This window comes from Limulus polyphemus, unplaced genomic scaffold (assembly GCF_000517525.1).
Source record: "Limulus polyphemus unplaced genomic scaffold, Limulus_polyphemus-2.1.2 Scaffold694, whole genome shotgun sequence".
Lineage (NCBI taxonomy): Eukaryota > Metazoa > Arthropoda > Merostomata > Xiphosura > Limulidae > Limulus > Limulus polyphemus.
Window position 1 is genome coordinate 109,981 of NW_013666304.1, and position 25,473 is coordinate 135,453.

At 35.0% G+C, this 25,473-nt stretch overlaps 1 protein-coding gene across 1 annotated transcript in view; it reads right to left on the reverse strand.

Annotated features, from left to right (window-relative positions):
- Positions 1 to 438: 438 nt before the first annotated feature.
- LOC106460020 (Down syndrome cell adhesion molecule-like protein Dscam2) overlaps positions 439 to 25,473 on the reverse strand; it is a 66,291-nt gene continuing 41,256 nt past the window's right edge. Inside the window, exons 13-26 of the mRNA XM_022386615.1 lie at positions 24,671 to 24,802; positions 24,401 to 24,568; positions 22,019 to 22,089; positions 18,801 to 19,038; positions 14,879 to 14,974; positions 13,113 to 13,298; positions 12,452 to 12,748; positions 10,933 to 11,115; positions 9,786 to 9,941; positions 3,991 to 4,091; positions 3,599 to 3,668; positions 2,540 to 2,659; positions 1,598 to 1,800; positions 439 to 792 (exon numbers count right to left, since the gene is read on the reverse strand). Coding sequence (XP_022242323.1) covers positions 2,547 to 2,659; positions 3,599 to 3,668; positions 3,991 to 4,091; positions 9,786 to 9,941; positions 10,933 to 11,115; positions 12,452 to 12,748; positions 13,113 to 13,298; positions 14,879 to 14,974; positions 18,801 to 19,038; positions 22,019 to 22,089; positions 24,401 to 24,568; positions 24,671 to 24,802 — 1,811 coding nt within the window. The 3' untranslated portion in view covers positions 439 to 792; positions 1,598 to 1,800; positions 2,540 to 2,546. The remainder of the gene's footprint in view (positions 793 to 1,597; positions 1,801 to 2,539; positions 2,660 to 3,598; positions 3,669 to 3,990; positions 4,092 to 9,785; positions 9,942 to 10,932; positions 11,116 to 12,451; positions 12,749 to 13,112; positions 13,299 to 14,878; positions 14,975 to 18,800; positions 19,039 to 22,018; positions 22,090 to 24,400; positions 24,569 to 24,670; positions 24,803 to 25,473) is intronic.

A 25,473-nucleotide genomic window follows, 5' to 3' on the forward strand; every position in this document is an offset into this window, starting at 1 on the left:
GTTAGGTAACGTAGACGACCGACGTAACGTAGTAGTAGTAATAAGTAAAACGAACGACAACACACGACTATTAGTTATATATATATATATATATATATATATATATATATATGTAAACACACACACGTACACATACATATTAATCGTGTGTTGTAGGAACGTTAAAAAAAAGCAAAAAGTCCGTTTAACTCTTAAGCTTTTTAAATACTTGTTGGTCACGTTTTTATCAATCACATCATTTTTTACTTCTTTTTTTTTTAACCATGCGTACTATGTTCTACTTTTTCCTCTGATCGACTTTTGCTGAGAAATGGATACAAACAACCTTTGATTGCTTAACTTCTAGAATGTTAAACGTCTCATATAAAACCTGTAATTAGCATAAGAAAAGAATTGATTACATATACCAGAAGTATGCACATTTAAATCATGCTTTATTATCACGACAAAAGTAATACACAGAATGTTTCCTTATCACAGAGACTAAATAAACACTTGTCACGTCATTCAGTATCCTAAGTAAGTAAAACTGCTCGTGCCAGCATAAAATATCTGATCTTTTGCAGACGAGGTTATACGTTGAATAGGGTGACAATTACATAGTGACATCTATTGGAAAGGCTCACAACTATCACGTTTTTTCATGATATTTCCACAGAGGCACGCTTGATTTTTTTTTTTTTAGTTTTGAGTTATAAGTCTTTATCTTATCACTTGCAAAAATGTCACAAGAAGATTCGGGTCCTGCACTGTACCTTTCTTCAAATCTTCAAATATTGGCTGAAGTGCCTACTAAAAATAAGTGGAAAGCAAACTAAACAAGTTAGCTCGACTCCCGAATTAAAAGTAAAACGACTGTTACACTAGTTTATGGCCTAGAGATAGCAATGTTTAACATACTTTAAGGTCTGAAAATCACTATCACGCCAATCTAACTACTTAATTTAAACCCGTACATTGTACACGTTATGTTTAATATAAATCCAGTACCAACTCAGTCTAATGATTTAATAAAAACATAATAGTTTAGTATCGATTTTATATAAAACCAATAATAATGATCTGATAGAAAACCATTATCAAATCAGCTTATAGCTTAATATAAAATCAGGCCCAAAGTCATTTGTTAATTTTAAAAACCACTTTATAATTACTGGAAACATACTGCCAGCTTAATCAGAAGATTTATATTGGGTTTAACGTCAGTCTAAGTTGTAGATTACAGTTAGATTAATTAAAATATAATAAAACCATATCGAAAAATAAAGATGAATCCCACGTGCTTTAAACTTACATATTACGAATCTTTATTAAGTCATTTCGATATTTAACAAAGATAAATATCATATAAGAACAAAACTAATCTTAATCCATGCAAATTATCAAATAAATTAATAACAAGAAAATCCAATAATAAACGACAAAGAGACGTTCATCTTGAGATAAAGGTAAAACGAAGAATATATAATTAGTTATTTATGTTATTATATTTTCTATTAAATTATTCATTAATAAATTTTAAGTGAAGAGAAACTATTATATTTGCCAATACATGTCTTTTCTGCTAAATAATGTAAAACCAGTCAACATTACTTACCACAAGCCTAATACGTATTCATGTTCTAAAGTGGTATTAAATTTCTTTCGTTTTTTTTTTCGAATTTGGGAGAGCGGACGGATATCTTGTTTCGCAAAAGATAATAACATAGTATATTTTTTTTACATAAAATAAGGGTGAGAAAATTGAAGAAAAAACAGCCATCGTCGTGGAATGTACACTATAAACCGAACAGGTCATTCCTATAAAAAACAAAACAAAAAAATCAGCTAGTAGGAAAATAACATGGCCATACCGTTTTATATAAGAATCATATAAGATTAAGTACAATGTATTCTTCAAGATATTATCGTCACTCGATATGAGGGAGTTAGTACTAAATTTAGAAGTGATGAGTTATCACAATATACTTTATCACCACCATCTTCCCGACAGAGCAGTTAATCAATCTAATTATTTAAAATAACTATCGTGTTTATTAATTAATTGGAAATCCAGAAAATCATTGTTTGAGGTATATTATTGTAAAGTAAGCGTATCATCTGCAAGATCAGAGAGCTTTCATAGAACGATAAAAACTTCATTTTAAATAAAGCGTTCCATGGCAAAGACATGATTACAGTCACGTCGACCCACATTTGAATGTATAAGAACGTAACTCAGGAAATAATCTGCATTTAAAGAATGGGAGTAACACTCTCCCTGCAAATAAAGTAAGAAGTCAGCACTCTCTCGCGGCCCTACAGGTCTACATTACTATTCAATATAACTTAGTGATATAAAAAAGTTATTCAGAACAAAGTTTCCAGCTTATTTACGAAATCATCTTCTGTAAGTAAACTTTTTACTTGAGTAAGTTATGAAACATACAACGTAATAACCTTAATTTTAAACTTGAAGAGTATACTAGCGCCAATTTTGATTTGTCTGGATTACCTTATACACATACACTACGAGTTGAACATTTAGTTAGTAACATACCACTTTTTCACATACTACTAGGCCTATCTCCACTTGAACCCGAATGGATAGATCCAGAATTACTGCAAGTTATTACTCTTTCGGGTGGTGCCATCTGTCGGCCTGATCTAGTCTTAAAACCTAAATTTTGTTGAACATCTTTTAGATTATTTTAGCATCAAAATTGAGCTTTACCAAATAAATTTCAAAAATGTAAGATATTAAACTTGGGAATCCTTTTACCTGTTCAAAAATATAACTATGAAAATGGATATAACTGTGTAGGTAAATAAAGGAGAATTACGGAAGGTTAAACTTACTTTTGAAGTTTAAAATATATGAAAACAAGAAACAGTAGGTTAAGTAATTTGGATAAGTCGTTAATTTGATTGATGTATAATAAAAACAACAAACTTGTAGTTTGGAGCCTACTTTAAAAGTTATATTTTTTATAAGAAGGAAGGGTATTATTAAACAAAAGCCATTTAACTCCAGTTATTAACTATAAAAAAATTACACTAAAGAAATGTCTCGTGCTAACCAATCTCTATATCTTTACTCTATACACATGGCTGTCATGGTAACTTAGTTCTACACTACAAACATGGTTGTTATGGTAACTTAGTTCTACACTACAAACATGGTTGTCATGATAACATAGCTCAGCTCTGCATTAGAGTCACGGTATCCTAGCTCTACATTATAGGCGTGGCGGTCATGATAATTTATCTTTACATTACAGACATGGTTGTCATTTTAACATAACCCTACATGACAGAAGTAGTCGCTATTGTAATCAGTTCTTTATCACATACATGGTGGTCGTGGTAGCCTAGCTCTGTATTACAGTCATAGTATCCTATCTCTACATTACAGCCATAGTATCCTATCTCTACATTATATGCATAGTTGTCTTAGTAACGTAGCTCTACATTACAGACGTTGTTGTCTTAGTAACGTAGCTCTACAATTCAGACGCTGTTGTCTTAGTAACCTAACTCTACATTATAGGCATGGTTGTCTTAGTAACCTAGCTCTACATTATAGGCATGGTTATTATTGTAACTTGAAACATCATACCTTGATTTATGGGTGGTAGATATGTTACGGGACTTCTTTTGATCGTGGCGTAAGGGCCATCAGTCCTTGTCTTCGTAATTAAAAAGTAACAATAATAAGTACCCTATCAATTATTATTAGAGTATACATTACACATGTTCATTTTTCTATACTAAGCAAGATCTTTATAGCAACTGTTTGTTAGTGTCTACAGTTGAAATTAGTTTTGATAACAGTTCTAAACAAATACTGCAATCTGAATTATTTAACCATAAAAGTGATTGTTTTCATCATTATTATTAAAATACCATTCAGAGAGAGATTTCACCTTATACACATATCATTCTTGAGTACTTTATACTCGTATCGTTGGAACATTAAAAGTATTGCTAATATTGTTAAAAGCATCTTACAGCAATACTTAACATTGTTGGACAGCCTTCATCTGTTATGCACGTAGGTGGCGGTACTGCAGCATAAGGCTCAGCATATTCATGACTGTCGTCACGACGTCCTGTAAATGATGGCAAATATTTTTCAAAAAGTAAATTAGTAATGCAATGAAAATCCTATATGTAATTCTCAGATTTCAGAATAAAGTGTCTGGAATACTTGGTGTGATCACATAGACAAAAATATATAATTAAAATAAAAAGTTGCAAGTTGAATGTCCTGTAAGTTATTTTAAAGAAAAAAGGGTATGTTGAAGAAAGGGGATTTTGAAATGTGTTGTACGATTTATGGTGTTGACTGTTTACCTTTCGTATTTCTTTATCGAGCTTATAGAGTTTACTAATTACTGTTACTTTGTTTTGATTGTGTTTTGTTGATTGAGCAAGGTCTCGTGGCCGGCTGTTATGCATTCTGACCTTCCTTCCGTCGTGGAGCGCTAGGGACTCAAGAAGGTTCTTGGACTCACTCTCGTGCCAAACCCCATTCTCGTCCTCCTACTGACTCAAAGAAGCCTCCTCGTGATTCGATATCATCCTCAACGTTTTATATGACGCCCCTGGACTCCGCTACCTCAACTTTTAGTGCCACACCTATTTATGCTGCTGTTGTATCGACCGAACCAACAGAACAACCTCCTTTATTTCACCAGTTTGCTCCTGCTCAACATTCATCTGGACCTTTTACATCTATGGCTCCATCTGCTCCTATGGATACAGTCTCAGTTCTTCACCGCAAGTCTTCCTTTTGTCTAATATAGATGCTCAATTCTACTCTCTTACCTCTGATGATCCTACTTCACATGCACCTACTAGTAATACTGCTACCCTTACTTCTAATGATCCTACTACAGATGTACCTACTAGTACTACTGCTACTCTTACCTCTGATGATCCTACTTCACATGCACCTACTAGTAATACAGCTACCTTTACTTCTGATGATCCTACTTTACATGCACCTATTAGTACTACTGCTACCCTTACCTCTGATGATCCTACTTTACATGTACCTATTGGTACTACTGCTACCCTTACCTCTGATGATCCTACTTCAGATGCACCTACTAGTACTACTGCTACCTTTACCTCTGATGATCCTACTTCAGGTGCACCTACTAGTACTACTGCTACCCTTACCTCTGATGATCCTACTTCAGATGCACCTACTAGTACTACTGCTACCCTTACCTCTGATGATCCTACTTCAGATGCACCTACTAGTACTACTGCTACCCTTACACCCCCGATGAATTACATCTTGCATCCCCCTCTATTCTGTATTTTATCACCTTGCCTTGTATAATATTAATTCTTTTCATCGCATATTCATTCTGGACAGCATCAACAGTTCAGAAAAAACTGGGTTTCAATTTTAACTCCACGCTTCCTATTCATACCTCAATTCTCATTTTTGTTTTCATCATTTATGGGAACAAGACGGACCCGGATCAGTCAGGACAGGATGTTAAGCATTCTCTTCGTTAACATTCGCTCGTTTGTTACCAATAAACTTTTGTTTGCTCATTTTCTCGAGGAGACTGTCTACAAATTAGTTCTTTTTAGTAAAACTTTTCTTAACCCCTCTTTTGTAGCCAAGTTATCAGTTTTTCATTTTCATCAGTGTGATTATCTTCTTGAGGTTGGTAGATGGGGCGTGGCAATCCACAGTCGTGTTAATCTTATTCGTGTTCATACTCTTCCTTCAAATACTTTCCCGAACACCTTATTGTTTCGGCTTATTCTCCTTTCTATGTTCTTACCATTTCACGACATATGTTCGCTCACGTGTTCTTCTACTTTCTACATTCTTCACATCTGTTGATCATCCTTTGTCGCAGCTACAATATTCTCGCTGATATCAACTTTCACAGAATAACTGACACTGATGTAACACATTTTCACACCATGTTAAATAGTACTTGCGGAATGTTATTGCCTCTTCCTGCTCCAAGCCATCCTTCTACTGATTTAATTATTATTTCTGCTAATGGTTCATCCATCCTGACTGTTTCTCTACTTTATCCTGATGGTATTGATCATTTGTCCATTCATGTTCCTCGGTGTCACCACTCTCCAGAAGACTTTGATAGCAAATAGGACTGATTACCGAACTTGTCTCCATTGCCTTACTTCGGGTAGTGAACTTTCTGCTGTTACTTATACGGATACCTTTGAATGTACTCTGATATTAGTTCTCTCTTCTGCAGTTGTCCACTTGATCCCCTCTTAATTGCCTCGTGCTCATCTCCCATTCTTGCCTTACCATGTCGGAGCTCTTCTTTACTGTTTCCCCTCACTTCTACACGACTAGCGTCATTCCCAGGATCCTCTTGTTTTATGCCACTTTCGTTGTCTTTAGTGCACCGCCAGAAATTCCATTCAATGTTATCGTTGGCATTACCTGTGCAACAGACTTCACATGTCTACATCTTCCTCGTAGATTTGGTCTCAGTTTCTTATTTACTGGTCAATGTTAATCCCTTTATGATTGATGGCATGGCTCTTACTATCACACTTCAGAAGAAAAACGCTTTTGCCATCTATTCTGAGTCGAAGTTTCGTTTCTCCAGCTTCACCCTCTGGACTTTGATGATCATACATAAATATTTCGTATGTCAGACCTCTCTTTGCCAGCTCTCGGCTCTTCTCTCGCCCATGTTCGTGAGAGTTCTCCTGTGCACCTTTTACAGCTTTTGATATCCAACTTGCTCTACATCATCAACACAACTCTGCCTCTGGCATGGATAGTCTCACCTATTCCCATCTTTCCCACACGCCTGTACATTTTCTTACTTTCTTGGCATTGTTCTACCCATTTCTTCTTTGTACAAGCTTTTATCCTACAGATTGAAAAATTTCTATTCTTCTTCATTTCGTAAGGTCATTGAAATCGCCTGTCATCTTGTTTTCTATGTCCCATCAGTTTAACCAGTGTCCTCAGCAAGACTCTTGAACGGATTCTTGTCCTACGACTGAACTCTTTTATTAACGTCCACCAGCTGCTATCATTTACACACCTGATCAGCTCCTCAAGTTCTTCAATTTATTGTGAATCACTTCAACAGTTCGAAACATATATATCTACTATTGTTTGACTTTGAACTTGCCTTTGATTCCTTTGGTCTTATCTATAAACATCAACATCTGTCTTTTCTGCTTCCTATGTTTGCTTTATTTTTTAATTTCTTCGGGATCGCCAGGCTGCTATTTTCATCAAAGGCACTCGTTCTCGGTCATTCTCTGTAGATGCGAGCGTTACAGAGGGCTCCGATATTTCTCCTCTTCTTACATCCTGCTTGTTTTCGACATGCCTTCCCTCAGCCTCCAGTTTATATCTTATAATATGCAGATAACACAGCTCTCTTCACCATGTGTTGTTCTATGATGATTTCGCCCAACAAAGTTTTCAGAAAGCTGTTACTTCTTTTCTTATCTGATTCCACCAATGGAAGCTTACAGTTCAACCTGAATAAACCAAAGTTATTATCTTTGGCACAATTTGACGTAAATTTCGCTCGTGCCATAACCGTCATGTTTTCAATGTCTGTACTGAAAACATTCCCATTGCCCTATATAATACTGTCAAATACCTGAGTGTTAGTTTGATCTTCATTTTACCTGGAAGGCTCACCTGGACATCCCACAGAAAAGGTTTACAATGCCTTCTTGGTTTATCCTAGGATTTAAATTCCCAGCTTCTTTTATATTTCTATAATGCCTTTGTCCATCCCTGCCTTACTTACGGTCTCGTCGCCTAGATCTATACGCCTTCTTCCTTTTACCGTTGCTTGGAAACTTTGGAGCATCATGCTCTAAGCCTGTTTTTTAAATGCATCTTCCTAGTCCTACACAGGAATTATACTCTCTCATCTCTTTTCCCCACGTTCTCCTGCATCTACGTCATCTTCGTGTCCAAAGTTGTTCAGCGCTGCTTTAAATACCAGAGGCCTATCTTTGATGAGATATTCTCCTATTCTGTGGATACACCTCAGAAACTGTTACCTCTGACTGATCATCTCCTGAATCTTTACATCATGTCGTTGCCATTAGGTTATTCTGATTGCAATGACATACCTATGCTTCATCTTCCACTACACATCTATCCCTGATACTGCACAATGATGGAGTATCGACTTGTTCTACTTTCTACTTTCACAACTCAATCCACATAACATACTTTTCCTGGTTCCTGCTCTTTCCTGATGCCATGCCCATTTTTTGTTGCTTTTCATGTCACTTACAGCCAAGCCATTTTCATCTGGATCGCTTAACCACCTTTTATTACTTTCACGCTTTGTACTTTCGTTCATCTCGTGGCCGAAGAGAGGGCGTAACCACCTGACGGCCCACAAGCCTTCCTGGGCTGGAGTGAAATGAACACTAAAAAAGGTATGTCCATGAGAGAGTTGTCTAGTTGCATTATATACGTATTGTGCAAATATAAAATTGACATGGCATAAAAGATAGAGTGATAAGATACTTTCATAGATATTTGATTAATCACCGTCTAAAACTAGTTGTAGCGGTTCATTTAGCTTCTGAAATTATGCCAGCATTTATAGTATCAATGTTTCCCTTATTTCAGTTATGACATTGTGAATATTGTATTAGACACTGTTTTTCTGAAAGCCTGACAGAAAGAGAGTGCAGAAACTGAGATTTGGCAAGTGTATTAGCCATGGCCATGGGAAGTGAGATCTAGTCAGTATAGTAAACATGGCCAAAGAAACTGAGAACTGGCGAGCGCACTAGACATGGCCAAAGACACCTCTTTCGTGAATACTACTGCTGGGTTCAAGAGCCTTTCATGACTCACAAAGGCCACAATATACCGACCAGGCTTCTTCATTTTGCTGGATTACTTCTATAGCTACCCCAAGGGGGTGGTCCATACTCATAAAAACATCCGTTAAAACATCTGCCATGGTACTTTAGCACATGTTCGATGTTTGGTTCCGCTAGTGGGGGTATGAACAGTTTCAAACATGGCGCCCTAGAATACAACGGGGGCCAGGAAAACAAAATCAGATACCAGATTCAGTTTCTGTAAGCATGGAAACATACTTTCAGATCCTATTATGCCTGGGTGACTTTCCGGGCGCATTTAAGCCCCCTTGGTATAGGGATATACCACATACATCAAGGAGCCTCTCGGGTCACCCTGAGTCCACCTGCTAAGTTTGGTCTTGCTGTGAGAGGGTTTAGATAAAGATACAGAGACACATACAAAGCGAAATATGGCGCCCCCATGATTCCGAGGAGGCCCAGGAACACAAATATTGATGCTAGATTCGGTTTAGCAACCCAGAAAACCTACTGCCTGGGTGACCTTCCAGGGGTGTTTTAGCCCCCTTCGTATCCCTTCAGTAGGAGGGACTACGTAAGATAAATAAGAACATTTCTTGCACACTCCGAGTCCGCTTGTTAGGTTTGGTCCTGCTAGCTCCAGATCTATGGTAGGAGTTAGATGGGCATACATACATACATACAAGTTGAATTAAAATTGAATCCTATAGCTTATACAGCTTGTGAAAGAGTCAAGAATGCCGCTTGGCTATCATAATTCACACCTTGCCTACCATTTTTAACTTTATCAATTTTCGTTTAAAGATACAACGCTCATCTAAAATTAGTTGTCACAAAAGCTGTCCATTTTATTACCAAATACACCGTCTAGGTCAACAATGACCATCAAAAATAACCTAGAAGAATGAACTAGGCAACTAATAATATTCAAATAAAACATAAAAGCTTACGGTGAGGGATACTGGACGTCACTTTAATGGTTTTGCCTCTAGGTGGAGAAAAATACGACGACGTTTTTAATGAAGAGTCAACATCATTTCCTCCTTTCTGATAAAAATCTACCATTCCGACAGCATCAACTTGTCTACATTTCCTGGAATGACTTTCTGGTGCAGGAAATGTAATATAATTATTATTTACTTCTTGGATTTTTTTTTTTAAGTTGATAAAACAGTATGTGTAAACCGGCGGATTTTAAAAAGATCTGGTGTAAAAAGAAACCGAAATAATACACTATAAAAATTAATTGTTTGAAGTTAAGCACAAAGCTATACAGTGGGCTATCTGTGTTCTGTCCCCCACGGGTATCGAAACCAGTGTTCTAGCGTTGTAAGTCCGCAGACATACCGCTGTGCCACTGGTGGGCCAAAAATTAATTTTAATAGATTCTTCTAAATATTCACACGAAATATATATATACAACGAGTAAAATATTTCTAAAACTAGAGTCTTTAATACTAACACTTTCTATCAAAATCGACATTTAGAACTAATCAATTAATCATTTTGGCAACAAAATAGAGAAAAAAAACTATCCTTACTCTCTAGATAATAAAAACATATTTATTTTAGCCAACGTCTCGCCCTTGCGGCTTCATCAGTAGAACTAACTTTATTACCAAGTTATCTAAATCCCTCTAGTATCTATTAACAATTATGCAAGTTAACAAAATATTCAATTAATCATCTGCCCGTAACAATTTCATGCCAGGTTTCATTATAAACGATCAAGTGATCACCTGTATGTGATGACAGTTAAAATGGCACAAGACATACAACACGCAAAGCTATACATAGCTCTGTTGGTTAATAACATCTGTCATCGACCTAGCAAGGTTGGTGAGAGCTGACCGGAATTCTCAGTTGATCGTGGTTCGGATTGGTTACCTAATATGAGCTTCTTTTTTTTATATTTTACATTTCATCCCACAAAGGTGGAAGAGAAGTTTCAGAGTTGAATTCACTTGGAAAGCTGGATAGTATCAAATGCAATTTCGGATTAAATTACCAAAAGCAAAAAAAAATGATGTTTTTATACATAAAACCCACACAAAAGCCAGGTTTACCACAACTAAACTGTGATCACATGACATATACCTCCACTGCTGGCTCCGCTGCTCATATCTGTTTGACGACGCAGACAAACGATGACAGCAACGACGACAACCAGTAATACGATGATAGAAATAACGACTGGTAGCAATACTGTTAGGTTCCTGTAAAATGGGAGATACGTTTCTTCCAAAAGCGGAGGCATAGGTGGCGCCGCGATGCTTGTGGCTAAATATTGGACAAAAATAAATGATTGCATAATAAAACAGGTCATAATATTTTAAACACGAAAATTAACAAATAACCCACGGTACCATCATAGTTTATATAAAAAGTAAGTTTGACTAACTGATACAGTTAAATAAATAGAAAAAATGTTTGTTTGATGTTAAACACAAAGGTACACAATAGGCAACCCATCGCAATAGGCATCGGAACACGATTTTATAACGTTACAATCACCGAGATTTAGCGCTGAGCGACCGAGAGACTTCTAAAGAAAGGATCGGAGGTGATCGACTCAGGTATATATATATATATATATATATATACATAAATAGAACAAAGCAAATCAGATGTCTAAATAAACGAAACAAAGAGGCAGAGTCAGAATAAATAGCCAATTAAGACATTTGATTAAACAGAACAAAGAAAGTGGTTGACTCAGTTACACTTTGATACAAATGTACGAAATGCAGTTTGTGACATCTGACGTAGGCCTAAGGTCGAAAGTTATGTACTAAAATTAAAACCTATTGAGTGTGTTTGTGATGTTTTTATTCAGTAATATTAAGTTTCCCACGATGTCAATATCCACACTTAGAAGAGAGCTCACCGATCCACGATGTCAATATCCACACTTAGAAGAGAGCTCACCGATCCACGATGTCAATATCCACACTTAGAAGAGAGCTCACCGATCTTAACAAGATTGACTCAGCCATTTCAGCAGAAGAAGGAAAGTTTTGTTAGAGTTGTTTTAACAGAAAAAGGAAAATTTTGTTACAGTTGTTTTAACAGAAGAAGGAAAGTTTTGTTACAGTTGTTTTAACAGAAGAAGGAAAGTGTTGTCTCAGTGTTTATACAGAAGGAAAGCGGTTGATTCAGTTATTGTAACATAAGGAACAAGGTTACTAACTCAGTTCTCTGAACAGAAAAAGAAAGACTAATTCGTGTAGTAGGTAATCTAGCAGTAACATTAATTATCTAAACGGGGAAAGGGGCTAACTTAGGGAAAAAGATACACAAGGGCTATCTGCGCATAGCCTCTCTAATTTTGAATTGATAGACAACAGCACTCATCCCCCCAACTCATGCTTGGCAGGTATTTGACTGCCACTCTTAAAATGCACCCACTAACCTAACGTCAAAGCGCGTTTTGTCTACAACAGGACAAGAGATAACTGCTACAAGTATCATAACAGAAAAACAAGTGTCGGACTCAACTACTGGACGTTAGCAAGTTGTCATTATAATTATACAAACAGAAACAAAGTGAATGGTTTAGTAGTTCAACCCACCCAACTCGAAAAAAACTATTAATAAACACAAAACGTTAACTTACTCATCAAGGACAAATTCAGTGTCTTCAGAGTATACTCGGCTTCTGTTGTACCAGCCTCGTTGTGGGCACTAACAAGTAGATTATACTCACGGTCTGGCGCTAGGTGGCTTATAACTAAATGCTTTTGTAGACCTGTTACAGGGACAGTGTCAGTATTCCAGCGACGTAGAAAAGCAGTTCGATACTGGACAGTAAAGTTCTGAACTGGACAGCCTCCGCTCTGCCAAGCATCCATATTCAATGTGAAAAACGTTGTGTTCGGTATTATGAAAGCTTCTTTCTGTGGAGACACTGGAGCTGATAACGGAAGTAAAACGTTGAAAACAAAAGAAAAAAACTGGTGTATTTTACTGGGTTTGTTAAAACATCATAACTTTATAGTTTTATATTCCGCTAATGCATGCTAAGTAGAATTCAGATGAACTAATCTTATTGAAGTAAAAAAATACAATATAAATACGTACCTGTCGTACTTGATGCTGTAACAGTGCATTTTGTATATAACTTAAAAAACTACAACAAAACACAAACAATTCACCATCTTATTATCAAGGCCAGTTTTTTACGACCACACTTTTATTATTGTACCGTTAGCTCTATTGGCCTCGCACTACATCATTCGATATTCATCATATATTGTGGAAAATACCATAAATCTCACCTCCTCCTTTTGTTCTCGCTGTAATAGGATCACGTGGTTCTCCGGTTCCAAGACTGTTGGATGCAGTCATAAATAGACGATAGCGAGTGCCACATTTCAAACCTTTCAATGTGTATCTGCCAGTGTTAGTTTTCAGAGACTCCTTTTTCCAGTCCCCACCGTCGTGCTTGTAGTGTAGTACATAATCTGCAAGAAAACGTTCCTCAAAAACATGTAGTCTGAAAGAGAACCATTATCAAAAACGATATGTAATAGAAAGTCACTGAACAATGTTTTGTAGTAAAGTCTGTCGTCTGTAATACAAAGTTACTCAACAATGTTAGTCTGGAAAAGAACCATGTTCAAAAACAACATGTAAGAGAAAGTCATTGGATAATGTTTTGTAGTAAATATGTCGTCTGTAAGGTAATGTTATCAAAAATGTTGCAAATACATCGGGGCAAAGGTAATGAGGATTGTCATTTAGTGAGAAGTAAAAGTGGAAGGAAGGCCATTCACCAATACTGACCGGAAGTGCATAGTCTGGCAGGGAAAGTGGCAAAATTTTGTCCTGTAAAGTACAATCTCAGGTAAAAGTAGTTAAAAAGTTGTAAAAAAATGAATGCATGACTCACAGTGGGCCATCTGTCAACATGAGTGCTAACTTTAACGTATGACAGATCTAAATTTAGGAATAAAATATATAGACGTGAAAATTTTAAAATACAGGGTGGTTCAAAATGATCTTTCCTAGTTTAAGATTTTATAACTAAATAAATAAGGAAATACAACCATGCAATTTTCAACATCTTGTAGCCAAACTCATACAAGTTTTTATTGACATGTCAGTAGACGTCTACGTGTGCATCATTGGTGGCTCTCAGCACATCTAACCAATATTCGATTTCAGTCCATGTTCAATGCAACATGCCCGCAGTTACAGTGGCGATGGCATCCGTTATCCCGGTCTTTATCTCCGTCATGTTTGCTATAGGTGTGCGATACATGATGTCTTTAACATACCCTTAAAAGAAAGAAGTCTAGTGCAGTGATGTCTGGCGAATGCGGAGGTCACGGAATTCGCCCACTCTGCAAGCCAAATGACGCATTGTTTGTTTGTTTGAAGTTAAGCACAAAGCTACACAATGGGCTATCGGTGATCTGCCCACCACGGGTATCGAAATCCGGTTTCTAGCGTTGTAAGTCCGCAGACATACCGCTGTGCCACTGGGGGGCACGACGCATTGAGTCTTTTTCTTGTATAGTTGCCATTTTACAAGATAACACTACTCACTGGAGCGAAAAACAAAACATGACAATAATAAATGTCTGAGTTGGGCTACAAGATGTTGAAAAGTGCATGGATGTATTTCTTTAATTATTTAATTATTAATCTTTAAAATAGGAATGATAATTTTGGACCACCCTATATAATAAATAAATGACCATTCTTAACAATTTATTTAACCCTGTACACATACAGCGACAAATAGTGCAACAAAACATGCATAGATGTCAATACCAACAATGTAATAAACTTATATAAATAATTTTGTTAAATAGTTTAATTAAACCTTTACACATTACACACAGTTTAATGAAACTTAATAAAGAAGTACAAAAAACAGTATATAAATCTTCACACCCCACAGATGGCAATTATAAAAAAGTAAAATTATATCTGTAAACAAAACAGTATTAATAACTGCAATGACATCTGTTATGTTCAAAACTATATAGTTAAATCTGTATAGGTGGCATTGTTATTTTAAGAAAAATTGTTTTACCTTTCAACGTGACGTCATTTGTGTCTACCTTCCATTGAATTGTTATAGTTGAAGATGACGTTGAAGTTACGGCTATTACAGGAGACGTAGGGGGAGCTGAAAAAACAAAAACATTCATTTTTAGCTCATTTTGTATATTGTATTCCGAATAAGTGAAATGATTTGGACTTTCTCCAAATCTCAAAACAAATATCTCCAAGTAATACATCTCTTGTAGTTATCAATATTTGAGGAGAAAGTATCTTTAATTTATACCCATTTTAGTTCTTTGTTTTCTCTCTTAAATAAAACTCTTTTTGCAACTCCATTAAACTATTTATGAAAAGAAGTTAATAATCTTGTCAAAAAAATGGGTGCGGCCAAAAAGTGCAGGTAACTGCAAATAATAAATAAATAAATATATACAGAAAGTGAAGTTTACTACCTTAAAAACACTTTATATTGTTTCTTCAGGAATCAGCTATTAGGAGAGTGTCAGGTTTGGCCATAAACAAACCAACAAAATAAAAAACACAAGAACAACTCTAAAACAACGATTGTATCTCTACCTTTATATTAAAACCTAGAAACATGCCCTTATCTCCTCCTAGAGTTGTGCTTTATATAACTTGGACATTCCCTTTGTTTCCAAAGTTTGTTATAACCTACCCTTTGTTGCTAAAGTCTGTTATAACCTACCCTTTGTTGCTAAAGTTTGTTATAACTACCTTGTGTTGCTAAAGTCTGTTATAACCTACCCTTTGTTGCTAAAGTTTGTTATAACCTACCCTTTGTTGCTAAAGTTTGTTATAACCTACCCTTTGTTGCTAAAGTTTGTTATAACCTACCCTATGTTGCTGAAGTCTGTTATAACCTACCTTATGTTGCTAAAGTCTGTTATAACCTACCCTTTGTTGCTAAAGTTTGTTATAACCTACCCTTTGTTGCTAAAGTCTGTTATAACCTACCCTATGTTGCTCAAGTGTGTTATAAACTACTTCTTGTTGCTGAAATCTGTTAGAACCTACCCTATGTTGTTGAAGTCTGTTAAAACCTACCTTATGTTGTTGAAGTTTGTTAAAACCTACCCTATGTTGTTGAAGTCTGTTAAAACCTACCCTATGTTGTTGAAGTCTGTTAGAACCTAATCTTTATCTTCTTTTTTTTTCTTATCTGTTTGTAGAATAATTGTTATAATCCATGGGCTGTGGAAGGGGGGAAGAATTACTGTGCCCCCCAAACCTCCTGCTTTAGTGTTTTAGATAGCTTAGGGTATACCGATAATAGAAAAAAAGAACTTTACTGTTAAATATTTTTGGTCTAACTGTGGCTGCTAGCAGTTTATTTTATAGCAATTATGGACGTTTCATGAAAATCTGTAAATTGGGTTAAGATCATCGTACCCAATTTTTAATCTTTCTGTAGAAATGACAATACAAGTATATAAATTTCAAGCAAAGAGTATATATTACCTTCATATAACTTATTCTTAAATATTTAAAAATGTGTGTGACAAACATGTAAAAATCACAAAAAAAAACAATAAAAGTTTCCGTTGTTTCGTCGCTTATTAGGTTTTTTGAAGATGATTATCACGCTGTATAGTATTGAGGTCTTCCATCAAAGTGACACTATACCATGTATATATATATATATTTTAGTAGTATTAGAGTTTGTAATTATTATTTCTTTTTGTTGTGTTCATGGAAATATTCTCTCTATATTTTTACTGTTACGTCACTTGTAATTTGTGTAAGCCCTGATAACAGTTTAAATGAACAATATTTGTTAAACAACAATATTTTCAAAGTTCATGTGATACACTGTGTACTATGATTTCCTTACATGAGCATGTCCGAAGCTGCCACTCAAAGATGAGTATACTGAAGTATTAATACACATGTCTTGGCTGAGGCATGATCTTGTCTGAAAGATGAGTATACTGAAGTATTAATACACATGCCTTGGCTGAGGCATGATCTTGTCTGAAAGATGAGTATACTGAAGTATTAATACACATGCCTTGGCTGAGGCATGTTCTTATAGAGTACGCATTGGATCTATGTCTGAGTAACATAGAAAGCACATGGTTTTAAATACATCAAAGTAGAAATAATTATAAGTGTTTCAATTAAACGTGGCAAGTAAAAGTGTCATGTAAACATATGCATATTTTCAAACATATCATCATTTTATAACATCATAAAATGTACTTGTGTGCGTTCAAATATACATATCATTGTATATAGTATCACCTGAAGCATTACTTAACATAATTCCGTTTTACCGAAACTGGTCTTAAAAAGCAACGTAGAAAAATGTTCAAATTTAAAGAAAAAAATATATACTATTTTCTAGAAACACATCTACTACATTATCCAAAGATACAAAAAATGAAAATATTTTAAAAAACAATGGTGTATAAACATCCACAAATGCTTAAACATATATATCCTTTGTTTGAAAATTATACTTGTATATTTATCTTTACAAAAAAAAAAAAATTATACTCAAAATGGATAAGATTATCTTAACTCAAATAATTATGGTAAGATATAGTCTCTGTTATCAATATATATACATATATATAGTGTTGTGTGTGTATATATATATATATATATATATATCTAAAACATCAAAGCGAAAGGTTTATGGAGGAAGGGGGCACAATGATTCTCCTGACCCATAGACTACAACACAATGCCCACTTTGTCATTCCATATGTTTATAAAAAACTTTTTATTCCTTACTTGTTGAGTAATAAATTAAACCCTATTCTTTAACTTCGATCTGGATTAATTTTATCTTACTGAAGTTTTGTTTATCAATTGCACTTCGTATGACCTAGGCCTACCCCCATGTTATTAAAGCCTTTCTCCTAAGTTGATTCCAGCGTACCAACATTCACTTCGTTCGACCTAAGGCCTGCCCATTGTCACTATAGGTTTTTTGCTCAGTCGTTTCCAGAGTAACAGTGTGACCTTTTGTCCGATCTAGGTCATACCCCATATTTCCAAAGGCTTTCTTCTAATCTGCTTCTATAACTTATTTTCTGAACTGTTTCAAGGGTAACAGAGTGCAATTTGTTAACGTATAACTCCTCCTATGTTACTCTATTTATTCTTATAATAATAGTATAACAACATACAACATGTTAGGCAAAGATATCCAGACATTGCTCTAAGGTATTAAAGGATTTTTATCACCTACTTTTAAAGATTGTGTTCACTTTCTTTGACTAACGCTCTGCCTCACTTTATTAGGAACTGTTTTATTATCTGTATCTGCGGTAACAACGTCCTCTTTGTCCAATTAAAGTCTTTTAGGATTACAGTGTTTACTTCACTTGAACCAGGACCTACATTCTTTAATTAAAATATTTTATCATTATTTTTGTTGGTCCATTTCACACCGTACACATCACACCTTACTGAAGTAGTTTTATTTTATTATTATGTAGCAGAACGATGTGCACACGCCTTTCATTCTATACTCTCAAATACTTCTAGAGCAACAACGTGCACTTCGTCCGACCCGGATTTCACTCCTGTTATCAAATACCTTTTTACTCACCTGCTTCCAGTATAACAGCTTGACTTTGTCCGACCAAGAGGTCAGACCAAACTTTGATTATCAAAGACTTATTTTCTAAACCGTTCAGAGTGTAACAGCTTGATTCTGTCCAATCTAAACCACACTCCTGTTACCAAATACTTCTTTCCTAAACCGTTCAGAGTGTAACAGTTTGATTCTGTCCAATTTAAACCACACTCCTGTTACCAAATACTTCTTTCCTAAACCGTTCAGAGTGTAACAGTTTGATTCTGTCCAATTTAAACCACACTCCTGTTAACAAATACTTCTTTTCTAAACCGTTCAGTGTAACAGCTTGATTCTGTTCAATCTATACCACACTCTTGTTACCAAATACTTCTTTTCTTACCTGCTTCCAGAGTAACAGCGTGCACTGCGTCTGACATAGGCCCCGCCCCTACGTTATTAAAGGCTTGCACCAGGACGGCATATTTGGTATTTCGTTTTAGGTTGGTGAGGTAACTGGTGTATTGATCATGACTAGCCTTCTCTACACTCTTGTATTGGAAAGGTTCTTCACTGTTTGTTTTCTTATAACCTAGGTAGTAGCCTTGAATGACACCGTGCTGCAGTTCTGGTTTGGGTGGCTGAAATGAACAAGAATTTGAAAGTCATTTTATAGCTTAACTCTGTGGAACTTCTACTGACCCAAATATTTATGTGAGATTTTAGATAATGCAGAGTACACACCTACTAAATTTAAGAAAAGTTTTGAATTTTAAATACACAAACTATTACTCACAGAAATCGAATATTAAGAACGTTTAATGGTCATTTAATTCCTGTAGTGCATATTGAAGTATAAAAAGACATTAATTATAGAAATGAACGACCTTATACCATCACATTCAGTTTTCTTATGTAATTAAACACTCAAAGTTTCGCTTTACAACTTCATCAGGAGGGTTTCATTAAAACTCAAACCGTAATTAATCGTTAATATCTTCAATTGGTTTAAATAAGAAATTATAATAGATTATATAGCATGCATTTTTACAGCGTGCGTTTGACCTTATACATAGTAAAGTATATTGTTGAAAATAAAATTTGTTATCTATAGTAACCAAAAATTCTATCGAAAATATTCATTGAAATAACAAAAAGTTAAAATGAAAAATTATAAGTGTCATCCTTTGTTCCTATTCATCAGTGGTTGAAGTTGTTAAAGAGAGGAGCTTATCTCAAGTTCCTATTGGTATATTTGGTGAGGATCTGTAGAGAGAAAAAGATGGATTGATGCCAGGAGTTACTTGGCCATCGTTAGTTACAAAACGATCTACAACTGCACTTTTCTCATATTTTAGTTTAAAAGGGTCAAGATGTTTTCCTATCCTTCTGTGTAGGATTCTTCCAGTTTCATCAATGTATGTAAGGTGACGATACTGGAAGCAAGACATTTGGCTTTACTACATTGAAGGGTAGTGTACTGAAATTTTAAAAGTTGACTTCTGAGAGTTGGACGTGTCTTGGTTTTTCTGTAACCTTAATAGACAGTTCAGATTTCTTGATTATCGTTTTTATTTCCTTAAAGGTAGTTTCGTCAATTAGAAGTAAAGTAAAGGTATTTTTTGCGATATCTTTGGAAAACTGTCTTCTCCTTGTTTTCCCTGTTTATTCATGTGATCTTAATTTTTTGTCATCATCCTTGAAAATTTGTTCGATGTGAAATTGTAACTTTGTTGGAAGCTCTTGGATTATAGGAGTTGAAGTGAAGAAAAATATATTTTTAATTGGTTTATGAAACAAAATAACGTCAAGAATGTTTCTACTTCTGTTATCATTCGAATGATTAAGGGTGAATTAGATCTATGGAATTGAGAAAGTCTACAAATTTGGATAATAAATCAAGGCCACGGTTCCATAGGCCAAACACGTTCATCGATGTACTTGAGCTATATGTTGGTATCTTGACACCACATGTCAAGTTTCAACAACTAAATAATACAACATAAATAACAGGCCAAACACGTTCATCGATGTACTTGAGCTATATGTTGGTATCTTGACACCACATGTCAAGTTTCAACAACTAAATAATACAACATAAATAACAGATTCTTGACAGCACATTGCGCCACCACTTAGTTGAAGATATATTTTACTGTCAAAACGAAGATGTTCAATATGAAAGTTTGAAGAAGTAATAACAGAATATAATAAATTACAACAAAGAACTAAGTTTCAAGAAGTCATAACACATTTTAACAAATTACAATAAACAACTAGGTTTGAAGAAGTCATATAGCTTATTCAAACCCAGTTGTTTTTGTAATTTATTATAATCTGTTATGACTTATTCAAACCTAGTTGTGTATTGTAATTTATTATAACCTATCATGACTTCTTCAAACCCAGTTGTTTATTCTAATTTATTACAATCTATTATAGCTTATTCAAACCCAGTTGTTTTTGTAATTTATTATATTCTTTTATAAATTACAAAACAACTGGGTTTGAATAAGCTATTTGCATAAATTTCAATTGTTTTGTCATTCGATATGAATCCACACACTACACTGATACGTATTCTGTCCGTTGAAGAAACTGTAAAGCAAATCGTTGAGTGTCCAAATAAATAAATAAGTAAACAAAATTTGGTGTCATAAGATAATTTATTCATAGAATTAAAACGATCAATGGTGTTAATTTCACAGACGAAACTTGAGTGTATCTTGTAAATAAGAAAGAATCGTCTTACTTACGGTAACTAAATTGCAAAAACAAAGTTATAATATAGTGCATGCCAAACTCAGAATTTGTGGTCTCGAACGTCTTCAGTGAAGTGTATGAGCGACATTTCTCTTATGCAATATCTGACTTGATTATCTTTCAGATACAATTATTTCTTCATGAAGATATTAGATTTTTCTCGACTTTCCAGGCAACATTTAAGATTTTCCAGATCTATATATGAGCACGTACGACATACTGCTATTTCATTTTTTTAAATAATTTTACCTAACTAATAACACCGCTTTTAAGCTTGTAATCTGGTCATAAAGGTTAATAAAAACTTCAGAACGTATGCTTACTTCAGACTACATGAATGTTGCATTTTGATTTTAAAAGAGTATTATGTATAGTTTAGCAAATATAGTGAGATAAGCAATTATCATCAGATAAAATGACATTGAGACTGATGAAGATTATCTAACATATACCAAAAACTTGAACATGGTCTACTTGTGCGTGCAGGTTACGAGATAAAAGATGGGGAGGAGTCAATTATTTTTGATTTCTCCAGATTTTCCAGGTTCGAGGCAAGAATGACACTTGGGCTTTTTAAGAAAATAAGTCTTTTTACCATGTAGTTGTCATTGGCATCAACCAATTATTTATCAAAGAAAATCAATTAATACAAACTTGCTAGACTTCATAATCGGATAAGGCTAGAGATATATTTTAATATATATATATATATACTTGACGCAGCCTAAGCTCAATCTGTTATATCCAATAACATGTGACAGTTAGCAAACATATTTGGTTTGTATTAACATAGTTAACTCACATATATACAAGCAAAGTTTATGTTTTCAATGACTGAATAAATAAAGCTATACTAACCGTCCAGGTGACCTTCAGGGACTGTGACCCTGTGGCCTCGGCATGGACATTCAATGGAGGGCCACCTGGCACTACAGGATCAGGAAACAGTAAGGTTATTAGTTGTACTACATTTTAAACTTCCACTCATATTGTTCTGGAAAGAAACTTGAAATATTTTTTATCTCATTGTTGTATTGTTAATAGAAGAAAGAATGCTTAACAAACAGTTTGAGCAAGCTTACACATTCAGTTTTATCTTATTTTACGACAATGAAAGTGTAGTGGATAATTTAATGTAAAAGACTTTGTGTACTATATTGTGCTCATAACAGCAATTGCAAATAATGTTCACTAATGAACTCCAAAGTGAGTTTTTTGTTACACTGTATTATCAAAGTAATAGAACGATACACTTGGATGTGGGGGGGGGAGATCATGTCTCGTTGCATGGGTTCCATTTTAATAAAAAACGAACCCTCCCTTTGATGTTAGTCACAGACTAGATTTTAACATTTACTACAAACTGTTAGTACATATCTAGGGGAATAGACCTCCACTATTCTTGCAAAACAACTCTAAGTTGGATTTGTTTCCTCTGTTCTTCAGGACGTTCCAGATTGGTTAAACCAGATTTAGGCGGCTCTAAGCTGGCCGACGTAGACTCTACGCGTTACTTATTCGAAACCACTGAAGGAACAAAAATATAAAAATTGATACGATTCTTCCCCATGAACATCAACCAGTGGAGACTGCAAAATTGCCCAAAGTGCCATAATACGAGACCCTTTTAACTATTACCAATGAAACAAGTCAAAACAGATAAAATAGGTTCAAAACATGATCGAAACCCATTTAAACTTTACATTTCGGACAGCACAGTCATATATCAATTGTTAAGTAGCGAAATTCTACGCTATACACACTGTCTTTTCACTACCCAAATTAGTATTTAAACCTCAGGACAGTTGAAACCTTGCATTCATGACCGTGATAAATTGTTTGGGTTACATATCCTCCGTAAATTCCAGAGAAAAGAAAGAGGTTCTCTGCTAGAGGATGTGCTGATCTGCAGTCCTTAACATCATTAGAATCCCGAGCAATAGATGTAATAGCAGATATGCAGCTTATTTTCATAGCACTTTTCACATTTCACAATGGACCGGGTCAATATTTCTCATTGGCTCGTGCAGTGGTATTTTATTCTTCAGAACTTTACCCCGGATACGAATATAGACAGTCTGATTGTATTCGAACAACGTTTCACCCCAGTGTTGTATCCACTAATACGTAGTTCAGTACAAGAGACAGCCTGATTATATCGGAACAACGTCCCACCCCAGTGTAGCATCCACTAAAGTGTAGTTCAGTACAAGTGGACAGCCTGAATATTTCGGAACAATGTCTCACCCAAGTGTTGCATCAACTAAAGTGTAATTCAGTACAAGTAGACAACCTGATTGTATCGGACAGCCTGAATGATCTCGGAACAACGTCTCACCCTAGTGTTGCATCAACTAAAGTGTAATTCAGTACAAGTAGACAGCCTGAATGTCTCTGACACTCATTCCACCAATGCTATTTCCACTTACTATTCCTTTTTGAAAAGCCCTGAAGTTCGTAACCAGTAGAATTTTGACCTCAATTGGTTGTCTGTAGCAGTTGTTGTCTTTTATAACTCTTAGGCAGCAGGACATCATGAGATTCACATGAACATTTAATGGGGGGCTTGAAAATTATCAGCTAGGAATGTGCTGCCCTATTACTTTTGGCAACATAATGTATATTTTAGTTTAAGAGGAAACATGTGATACTGATTAAGCAATATATTATATTGTTCAAAAGGCAACAGACAATGTTTACAAAACAGTCGCTGATAAATCATATACTGTTAGAAAGACAACAGCCAATATTCACGATGGAGGTGCTGGTAAGTTGTATACTTTTTTAAAGACAACAATACCAGCAATTGCATCGTGAATAAGTTGTATACTGTTTAAAAGACAACAATGTTCACGCTGGGAAGTTATATACTCTTACCTCTCTATTGAACACGTTACGAAAATACGATTGAAGAAAGGTTTTCTTTGAATTTCTTAAATAGCAGGTCTATATTACATAAACAATATTTTTGTGAAATATATTTTGGTAAGTTATAGATGGGTACGTTACCTAGAAGTAACATTGTTCAAGGAACTAACATAAATAATGACATGGTTTGTCTAGACTGTTACCTGGAAGTCAGAGCATTCAACAACAGAATTGAAGCATTTGTATGAGTATTAAGCGACAAGGATATATTTGTAAGTTACAATGTGCAATAGAGGGCTAAGAGGACAACATATAATGTTCAGACAATACTTTGTTTTGTTTTTTCATATTCAGTTTAGCCACTCGCTTTACCTTCCTCGGCTGTTCTACATTCTACTATTTCACTTGGTTGGCTACGTCCTATCAAGTTCTCGGCAAGTATCCGAAAGTGGTAAGACGAAACCGGATGCAATCTTCTAACGGTGACTGAAATGTGTGGAGTGGAGAAGACAAAATGTGAATCTTGCTTATCCCACGATCCTTCAAAAATAAATAAACAGAAAAAATATATAAACATGATTAAACCTACTTTATCCACTTAAAGTAACACTACTACCTGTCCTTATACACTTATAAACATACCTGAAACATTTTTATACTCCACTATATACTTCAAAATGGCACTATTCCCATTATACGACGGTTTCCATGACAACTGTACAGTCCTGCTAGTTACATCACTCACCACTAGATTAGTTGGCGGGCTCGGGGGTTCTGCAATCGGTTAAGAAAATATTTTGAAACAACGTTTTTAGATTACGGAAACAAAATATTTAGAAGTTAAACTGAAGCATTTTTTATTCTGTTATTTTTTATTTGCAAACGAACCAGGCAGCAGATCATTTTTTTAAATTAACAGTGCTTTCTAAAGTAGTTCTAAAATTCAACTGTGTTTTATAGTTTTCTGTCTTTGAAACGAGACGGTCAGCTTTATGTTAATTTAAACCCGATTAAAATCAATCTGATAATCAATCATTACCTTTCTAATACACTGTAAACTATAAAAATACCGTAGTTTAGAAATACACATATGTGTGTGTACGAAAACCTATCTTAAAACTATTTCAAAAACTTCCTTCAGGCAAAAGTACTTTATACGTATCACGTATACTTCAAACCACACCAGGCTTGAAGCAAACGTATTTTATAGGTATCACGTATACTTCAATCCACGTGCCAGGCTTGGATCAAACACACTTTATACTTATCACGTCTAATTCAAACCAACTAGGATTGAAATTATTTTAGCTGAAGAGAGCCAATGAAAAGATGTGGCGCTAGAAATGTTTCTTGCCCCAAAATAAATAAATAAGTATATATACAGGGTGGGCCAAAAGTAGGGTTACAGTTAACACTTAAACATTTTTCCTTTATTAGAAATTTAA